Source organism: Gopherus evgoodei, chromosome 10, assembly GCF_007399415.2.
Source record: "Gopherus evgoodei ecotype Sinaloan lineage chromosome 10, rGopEvg1_v1.p, whole genome shotgun sequence".
NCBI classification, from domain to species: Eukaryota; Metazoa; Chordata; order Testudines; family Testudinidae; genus Gopherus; species Gopherus evgoodei.
The window spans coordinates 35755724-35766206 of record NC_044331.1 but is presented as its reverse complement, the minus strand read 5'-3'; the positions used below and the strand labels follow the sequence as shown (position 1 = coordinate 35766206).

The 10483-nt window shown below is 38.7% G+C and overlaps 1 protein-coding gene across 1 annotated transcript in view; it reads left to right on the top strand.

Annotated features, from left to right (window-relative positions):
- Positions 1–594: 594 nt before the first annotated feature.
- Positions 595–10483, top strand: part of CHRNB4 (cholinergic receptor nicotinic beta 4 subunit) — a 28702-nt gene continuing 18813 nt past the window's right edge. The window contains exons 1-2 of the mRNA XM_030577874.1: positions 595–649; positions 9195–9340. Of these exons, the coding sequence (XP_030433734.1) occupies positions 595–649; positions 9195–9340 (201 nt within the window). The remainder of the gene's footprint in view (positions 650–9194; positions 9341–10483) is intronic.

Genomic DNA, 10483 nt, shown 5'->3' with positions numbered 1-10483 from the left:
TCTAGCTGAAAACAGACCACATACAGTCTGGGTTTTGGAATGGAAATAGTGGAAAAGTTGATCATTCACCACCACCTTTTCCACTAATGCAAAAAGTGATCCTAATATTTGGGCCATAACTCACGTATGTGAGATTCATTAGCTGGGCTTCTGGAACACAGTTATCTCTAGCTCTTTCCGAGCCAGCTGTCCCTGCCAGCTCCAATGCATCCACTAATGAGAAAGCCATTTAAATGTTAGACAACTGCATAATTCTTGCTATTATATATTACAGACCTTGTTTATTTACTGACCGTTATAGTCCCCTCTTGCTTATTTCATATTAGCACATTCTGTTTCTTCTTTTCACATGCTTTTACCCTTGCTCTGGTTCTTTAAACAATTGCAAAGGGGGAGGGATCCCCATGCTCATGAAAACTCCACTTTGCAGATGAGATCTGCTGGGTCCTACTATCTCTCTCTCTCTCCAGCAATTTAATATCTCCCAGGCTCAGGTTTGCTTTTCTCTCTCATGCCTGTGCAACACGGACAGCTGTGCCTACCCTCAGCAGTTTCCACTGAAGAACAGTAATTCACATCCTCTTTGTTATTGCCATGAGGAATACACACAGGTTCTTTCTCTTTGTAGTGGTTTCTTTTTCTTTTAACGGTGAGTGTCTTTTTGGAGAGTTTGTAGAACAATTGTGGCATTCAGGGAAGAGGAGGGAGCAATGGGGTTATTGATTTCAAAATGTCTCTAACTTCCAGGGGGATAGTTTACCGTCTTTAGAAAGATGCATTAAATCTGTTATTTTAGTAATGTTTTTATCTTGTGTGGTATTAATGAAACCAGAATATAGCAATGGTAACTTGGATTTAACATAACTCAATAAAAGCCAAAGTCTGTAAGAAACTATGATCACGGAAGAATATTGCTGTAGATGCTGTCTGGATCATCTGTGATAGTGATGGGGATGTGTTTAGACTGACTGTGAATAGTAAGGAGAGAAGCGTGGCTTAAAATAATGTATCCCACACCTGATTCTACAATTACAAGGCAAATATTTCCTTATGCTTTCTGATTTGTTTTTTTCCCCAAAGTCCTTGTTACCTAAGTACTTGATTAACAGTATTTAAATACTGTTTCAATTAAGTTTATGTAAATATATGTTAACACATTCAATCTTATACTAAGAACATTTACTATAGCCTACCAGTATTTTTATATACAGCAATTAGCCAACACACAGCCATACACAAAAATCAGACAAGAGCATTAGTTTAGTGGTGATGGAAGATATGAAAGTCTGCTTCCCAAATGACTAACCTTCCCTTATGATCATTATTTCTGCACCCAGCATTTTCTTACTTTATTCATAAAATATAGTTTTTAAAAAAGATCTGTTTTGAAACATAATATTTGAAGAGTGAAGCCTAGTTTAGATTTAACAAAAAAAGAAATTAAGACAAGCTTTGATCCCCGTAAATATTTGCTATTGCTTTGCATTAATTTTTTATTAGAAATTAAAACAAACTTTAAAATGAGGCTGCAGTAGATGCTACTCTGTATTGGAACAACCAGCATTAATACTATACCACACTATAATGCAGCAGATTGCAACGGCAATGGATTTTACATAAATAAATAATTTTACATAGAATATTTTGAGAAGTAATAACAACAGCAGTAAATAATGTACGAGGAGACAATGGAACATTGTTATTTCTCTTCCTTGACAGTAGGAGGGAATCTGGCAAGTTATCATGGTCCGTTTAGTCATTTTGCAGGGGGAAGGTAAGAAAAACAAAAGAAGTTACTCTACACATGGAACAACATGCCATTTCTAAACATGACTCAACATTTGTTAAAAAGGTCTTAAAAGTCAGGAAAACAAAGGAAATGTGCTTTATGTTTAGTTTTGCAGTTTAGAAGGTGTTCACAGGGCACTCAGCTGTAGCTGCAACTTTACTCCTTACTTCATTCTGTTGAAATTGATCCAACACGTTTGTTGTCATGTTCTCAAAGTGACCAGCTGTTGAAGGTGGTGAGTAGCTATTTCAATCTAATTTTGCATTATTAATTACTGGATTGTGTAAAAGAGAAACTTTACACTGATGCTTTAATAAAACATATGATTTTGTTTCTTTTAGTATGAAATGCAAAATATCATGGAAGGAATTTGTCATTGCAAATGAGCTGTGGGAAACAACGTTGTAGCTGAAAGGTATACTGTAAATTACATAGCAGTTTGAGTTTTCTTTCATTGTACCATAGCATGTCCACTGCTGTTATGACAATTTACACCAGCTGCGGATCTGGCCCTAGCCGTTTTTCCCATTTCTGTTTTCAGTATGTGAAAAAAATATGTCCATCTCCTAATTAGAGCTGCTTGATTATTCTTGTTACAATCATTTGTCCAAAAGCATCTGTCTACTCAAATGCAACATTTTTGTTGGTTACTGCCATTTGGAAAACATTTTGTCAAGTAAAGAAGCACTTAAAAAAAACAAGCTTTGAAATACATTGCCACTGACATTGTGAAATATATAGGACCTTGTCCACTTGGCTACTTTGTTTTCCTTAGGTGCCATCTAATTAATATGTAGTTTGGCAAACAGAAAGTAGATTATAAAAACAGCTCCGGAACAAAAATAATTTTTAGACACTATTTGCAGACATAGTTTGATCCTGGAATCTTTAAGTCAATGCACTGGTGACATCTAGTGGCATCCTATCTGTGCATCTGAATGATGATAAATTGTCATTTAAAGCTAGACGTGAATGGATAATTCAGAAGAATCATTTATTCAAAAAGTTCCTTCTTGTTACCTTGCTTGTGACTTGCCCAGGAACAGCTGATAGTTTCTTAAATGTACTCATTATCTGAAAAGATTTGCATTAGAATTTCTCAAAATAATTCTTAGCCTGTAACTTATTTGTGAACAATTCATTGCAAATATTTGATATTCCAAATATGAGCTGTTCTGGTTGGAATCAAGTCCCATGGGATGTTTTGGTTTCCCACTTGGAAGCAGATTAGGTTTAGAATCAGATTTCCAGTGGAGAATATTCATGAACACAAATTCAAAATTCACCTTCTGCAAATATTCTGCAGTATTCATTTACCATTGGCCATTTAAGCAGATATCGCAGGGAGTAAACTCATTTGCTAGAATAATCTCAGATGGGTGTAAACACTAATATCGTGAATTAACAAAGATATAAGCACTGAAATTTGTTAGCAGAGGTCACTCAGCTCCATTTAATTCATACCAAACTGCACTCCATTTCTATCTGGCTTTCTTATGCAAAGAAGCTAGAACACTGGGTTTGTTGCTGAGACTATTTATACATTGAAATTACCTCACTGATTTTAAAATATTATCTTTGTGTTTAAACAGAAATACTCTTTTCAACCACAAGACATCACCTCTAATAAACACACAATTAAAATTAATCACTCTGGGTCTGTAGTATTTCTCACTTTCTTCACTATATAGATATTTTTACTCTACATTAGTGAGAAGATATAATAGAAAAGAAAAGAAAGCCAGCGCAGAGTTCAGCATGGATCATCACAATTCTATCTTGTTTGGCCTTTGATGAGACAGATTTGGATTTAGAAATGCCACAGCTAGTACGAATATGGTATTAAAATCGTATATGGTACTCTGGTTTTTGACTGAAAACAGAACAAAAACAGCCACCCAGAAGCATTGGTCTGAAAAACTTTTCAAATAGTTTGGAACATTTTTGTGGGGTCTGTTCTGATGTGCAGAGCTACAGTTATCTTATTTTTTCTGGTGGTTCATCTCATAAGAACCATTAAGTAGATCCCCCACATGGGAGAAAGAAAACACAGGTTTCAAGATATTCTAACTGAAGATTGTCTAAAATCAATGCTCACAGAAAGGTTTGTGAGAAGGGAGTGATCAGGATTGTTATATCTGAATAGTGATTTCAAATGTGGACATTACAATACAATTTCTGGAGCATATGAGAAAAGAACAAAAGTTGCAACATAAAACATCCACTTTGTACAGTATTCTGGTACAATCCTGCACCACTGATATCAATGGGAGAAGGTCATCTGGCACAAAGAGACATCCTCCACTGTAACATATTAGAGTTGCTTGGATTCATAGGAAAAAGAACAGCCTCATTATAATCTATCCATGCTGCCCTGCTGCTTGACCAAAAGCCCACAGTCTTTATGGCTGATGCCAATATGCATGTTAGCATCGGTAAGTTATTTTAAGAATAGAGCCCTGGGTTCAAGCCATGACTATTCAAAATAAATGTGGCAGTCTTCTCCTACTATGTATCCACCACACAACTGACAGTCTTTGCTCAAGAGAGGCCCTAGACAGAGGCAGCAAGGGTGCTGTAGGTCAGGTGAGATGCTGATTCAGCAAAACACTCAAATGCATGCTTAGTTTAAATATGCACTTGAATCCCACTGATGTATTTGAACTGAATTTCACCAGCTTCATAGAATATGGAAAAAGAAAAGCTAGCTAAGTGCTTTGTGACTCTCAAATGAGTCTCAGGGTGGAAAAAGTTGAATGGTGCCACTGAAAGAGCTTCCCTTTCTGAACTTGTAGTAACCCAGTTGGTTTTCTGTCGCATTACAAAACGCCACTGAGTGACAATTCTAGGCATAAGGTAGCAGAATGCGATATTCTTTGGATTAGATCCTCAGCTGCTCCAGAGCAGAGAATGAGGAGAGGGAGCAAGGTGGCTTAAAGCCACTCATGCTTACCAATTCCTGGGGCAGCTAGGGACCAGTCTGGCCCTGCTGTAGCTTAGAACAGTCTCAGTTACACTGGCTGAGGATCAGCACTCTAGCCACATATTCTGAGCCCATCCCCTACACCATCTGGCAGTCTGAGGGGGCTGATGCAAAGGCTCCTAGTTCAGAGAAATTTCAGCTGCCAGTTTAGTGCAGCTTTACAGCTCTGTTGTAGTGTCAGAGAAGCTCAGGGGCCTTACTGAAGGGCAGAATCTGGCCTTTCATGTCCATAACATATTAGAAAAAACACCAAACACAACATTTGCATAACAGAAAAATTACCCTGAAAGCATCCCAGCAGTGAAATTAATCACAGTACAATAAACTTGGTGGAATTTTTCACTGCAGGGCTTTGTGAATATCAGCAGTTAGGAACAGGCAGCTATTAATAATGAGAAAAGGAGACAAACTGAACAAATTTTTTGACATTCAAAAGAAGAAAATGATACTTTTCTGTACCATTCTCAAGCTGGATCATGAGCTAGGGGTTAGAGTTGACAGGGGAGGAGTAGGTGGAAGGAGTGTCAAGAATCCTGCACCTAATTCCAGATAGAATGTTGGCTTTCGTTCTGTTACTGACTCTCTTTGATCCTGAGTGTGTCATTTCAGAGTAATCTGAAATGAATGGGAGTTTCACTCAACTGAAATGTGCTGTAGAAAGGCTAGGTATGATCATCATCATCTTCTTCATTAACTTTATTATTCTGTGTCTACCCAGAGAGCAGTCAATTGCCACAATATGTAACTCAGCCCTAGGGAAGAGAAACACCAGTGGTACCGGCCTCTCACTTCCAAAGAAGAAAGGAGAGAATTGTGGTTTGTTGCCAAAGAGGTGATGTTATATGTAATAGCTCATTAATAGTAATAAACAAGAAAAAAACAGCTTTACTATTGCATATTATAATGTGAGTTCCTTAAGAACAGCAGTGGAACATCAAGGCTCTTCTGGATGAGAACAAGTCACACTCTTTCCCTACCCATTTGAAGCTGTCCCAGCATGCACTGGAGTAACAGATGAAAGGGCAGCATGCTAACGATTTTGATGTATGTTTTCAATTTTCCATTTTGGTGAAATAGTATAGGGCTTGCATTTGTTACTGTTGCTGCTGTGACTGAGTCTAAAGAAACAGACACAGGAATGAACTGCTAACTCAGCTTTTTACCATCTGCATTAGATAATAAGGTCTTGTGAAACATTTTGAATGACTGTTACTCTTACCCTATAAATTTCTGTAGAAATGGATACCATGACATACAAAGTAATAACTCAACAATAAATAAAAATCTTTTCCCACCTGGCTGCTATTTGTCTGGAAGTTCTTGACCTGAGCAATTCAGTCTGAATTATTTTGATCACATTTGGTAACTGATCACATGGTTGTCTCTTGTTATGACAGTATTTTCAGAGCTGGAGAGCTACAGAACACACACTGAGTGGTCATTGCAACAGACATCATCTCAAAGTGGCACTTCTAGTTCATAAAGTAAGCAAGATGTTAAATGACAAGCAGAGCTTTTTCTAAAGGGTAGGGGAAATCTCCACTTTTTTTCAATGCTCTTGAAGATCCTATGCAGTATATTGCATCTGCCTCGAATTCAGGTCTAAGCTGGTTCTCCTAACCAAATGGACATGTTCAAAAGTGTTCTTATATGGCATTCCTAGTTCAGGCATACTGTGAGCCCAATATAAAGATTAATAAATTGTCCACATTGTTAACACACTGCAGGTGGATATTCAAGTTGGCTCTTGAACGCCCCATCACCCAATTGTAGTGACTACCATGTCAAATCCATGGCCTATATGTGAGCCCTAACTTACGTACCCACATGTCCCATGAGCCAAACTGTCCTCTCACTTACAATGGTACATCTTCAATGTGGTAGCAACAACATAAATGTGAAGATAATTTGGTATCTTGTCTTTTTATTGCTATTACACCTTTAAATCACCAGAGGCTACACAAATCACCAAAGGAGGTATAATTTCTTTTTCTTAGGGCTCTGTGGAAAAAAAATCCTACTTGATGAAGACACCAACTTTTCACTGGATTTTTAGAGAGTGAAAAATGTAGTGCCTGTATGAAACACCTTGTTGCTGTCAACACTACTGACTGTTGGGAATTCCAATGCTTGAGACTGCAATGTCATCTTAGGCAGTCCGCTGGCATCATACACCACTCTACCAACTCCATCGGGTCTCGGTGACCCACCAGACTGGCAAAGTAGGATCTGAGGCATGGAAAGAACACTGCTCTAGAAAACTCATGGCTTATACCAGAGATTTTTCCTCTTTGAGTCAATGCCAATCAGGCTGGATCTGAATAATTTTTTTTTAACTGGCAAAAAGAATGTTGTGAGCATAGGATGTTGACATTTCTGCAGTTTTTGCTTTTGTAAAATTTCACAAATCTCTCTTTTTTCACAGTGGAAAATTTGCAAAGCAAAAACTTGGCATTTTGCTTAGCTTCATCTTTTCAAATACAGGCACTGATCACTGATTGTTCTATATCTCATCTTCTCCCATGGAAACATCAGTAAACTAATTAAAGGTGTGAGGTTAAGCTAGTGAGTGTGCACCATGGACATATTTGCAGAGAGAGAGATAGTGTACATTTCTGTCATGCATTGTGTAAATTTGCTACGCTATCAATGCCTTGCTAGATGATGGTTCTTAAGGGAATGAGCAATGCTAATTCCCTCAACCTCTCCTGAAAGCTTTAATAGATCCTACTCTTAGATGTGAAAGTGTTAGGTTGACTATAGCCTACATTTTCCTCATTTAAATCAGAAGCAGAAATGCTGAAAGGCTCTTCTTGTAGCATTTCTAACCTCGGTATAATCCAAAAGTACCAGGATTCTCAAGAGAAAGCCTGTTCTTAAGAGAGTTTAGCCCAATTCTAGGTCAAATTAAGCAACTCTTCAGATATAACCAACTCAACCACTTAGAAGATTATTGGATACAAGCTTTCTGATGTTTGGTCCTCTTTGAGTCTTACTGATATGCTACAGTGTATTGAACATGCTACCCTAATATATTATAAATGTGAAATATTTGTAATGCTTAATGGTCTTTACTGCATATAACTGCTCTGCAATGACTATGTTTTTAGAAATATTGGGAATGTGGGTGAAGAGGGTGTAAGTGGGAGAAATATTACCCAGGGTCAGATTATCTCCCCCTTTCCCCAGATTTTTTGGGGATAGAGTTACTTGCTTATTTGGAAGGGGAGAAGATATTTACATTACTGATATTTCTATCCCCTGGACCAGAATGTCTCCTCATTCACACCAGTATAAATTCCATTTACGTCAGTCAGTGCAGTCACACCAGTTCAACAGAGTTACTCTACATTTACCACTGTAACTAGGAAAAGAATCTAGCCTTTATATAAATTGCCTGCTTCCTGCAGAGGATGTGTATCCCTATGGGAAGCTGCTGGGGGTCTATAACAGTAACAGTGGTGATCTGTTAGGCCCAAATTCTGCTCAGAGTTATACCACTGAAGTCAATGGAGTTTCTCCAGATTTACACTCAAGTAACTAAAAGCAGAATTTGCCTCTTAATCTATTATGTTGTCAACAGTAGTTTGCAGAGGACAACACTTAGAGAACATAAGCAAGAGCCTAATAACAGATTTCATTATCTCTAGAGTTGTGCCATAGACTACGTCAACTAACAGAAAACGTTCTGGGTTACTGGATAACCTGGAATCCCTCTGATGTTATATTTTACAGTCACTTAAATAATTGGTCACCTAGGATTTTGTTGGTCACCTCAGTTTTTGTTTCCAAGTGTCAGAAGGCCCAAGTCTAGAAGTCCCAAGTCTAGTGCTTTTGGTTCTGCTATACTTCAGCAAAATAGTCTAGAACCAGAAATACACAGTGATCTTTAATCATTTGTAAACCTTTCTACAGTTTATCCCCAGACTCTTCCCTATACATAGCATACTCTTTCCTACCATACATCTGCCTGGGATTCTACCTTCATCTGCTAGGATATTTAAAGGGGAGATTTTAAAGTCACAAATGGGATTGGAGATCTGTCTTCTGTGTCTTCAAAAATCTCTTCCTAAAACATGAAAAAGGACTTCCAATTTCTATTTCACACCATACCACAGAGAGTACCTATTGGTTTGGTGCTGCACTGATGAAGAAACAGTTTCCAGTTTTAACATGAAAAGCAAAGGAGTACATTCTGCCTTGATTTATGCCTTATCCAACAAAGCTGACTTCAGTAGAGCAGAATTTGTCCCAAAGGGCTTTCATAATAAACTCAGATCTTTCTGTTTCACATTCAGTTAGAGTCTTTCAAAAATCTAGAGCTTTTCTTATTTCATTTGAATGAGGATTCTGTGCTGCAATGCTCGCTTCATAATGTAATCTCTTCTTCATTCTGGGATCTTGTTCTGTGCTGTTTTACAGGAAGCAACGCGGCAGATGCTGAGGAGAAGCTAATGAACCACCTACTGAGCCCTGCCAGGTATAATAAGTTAATTCGCCCTGCTGTCAACTCCTCGCAGTTGGTATCCATAGAGCTGCAGGTTTCCCTGGCACAGCTAATCAGTGTGGTAAGTTTGAATAAGATGTGCCTTTTCGTTCATTACTATTTGTACAGAACTTTGAAGGTAGCTCACTCTGTATGTGACAGATTGTATTAGCATGACTGTCTTTCTGTTGTTATATGGTTTATATAATCGTAAGTGACATGGGCAGATACATATGTTTTATTATCTATTTGTCCATCAGGCAATATTCAGAATGTGTAAGTATAACTTTTATTCAAGCAAAAGGAGGTCTATTTATTCCCAAACTATAAAATCCTGAAAAAATACAGAGCCAGATCCTTAGCTGACACAATCTGGCATAGTTTCATCAACTTCAACAGAGCTACACCAACTTACATCAGATGAGGATCCCTCCATAATGTATATAATGATAAATTATCTTTTGCTGAGTACAGTGAAAAAATGTGGTATGATCTGAGAACAGAAGTGAGGGCCAGGAACTCCTGTCCAAGAGCTCTGAAGCTCTGTGGGGTCTAGACCAAATCACTTAGGAAAGGACTTACTCAATCCCTATTTAGGACAGCAGTTAGATATATGCATAACTTTTGCATGAGCTTTAGTCCTATTAACTTAAATAGAGCTCAAGCACATTCTTAAAATTAAATATGTGCCTATGATGGTCCTTACTCAGGGGTTGGTTGGTCAGGTAGTGTCACCTAGTGGTCAGGGCTAAGGTTGTTTGTAGGGGAGCCTGGGCCCTCCCACTCCACTGGGCTCTGACCTAAGGCCCTTTGAGGGATATCATTGATCTGACAGCAGAGGCTGCTTAAGCCTTCCCTCCCTGGGTCACTTCTGTCTGCCCCCATGACTGTCCCAACTCACCGCCTGGGATAAGGTGGCCTGAAGGCTGCCAGTTTGCCACAAAGCACCTTCTGGTGGTGGCATGCAGCATGGTATCTCCCTTTCTCAGGTGGCAACTGCCTTCTCCCATGGCATGGGCCACCCTCCTGGGCCATCTCAGTCCAAAGGGCTTTCCCTGCTGGGGTAGGCCAAACAAAAAACTAAGGGAATTACCAAAGTCCAGAGCTATATGAGGGAGGGCCCTTTGGGCTGTTTTAGGGAGAAATTTCTGCCTTCCTTCTGCTCTCTGCTGGAGAGTCTGCTCTCTTCTTGGTCTGCCCCAAATTAGTTGATCCCCAGCCTTTT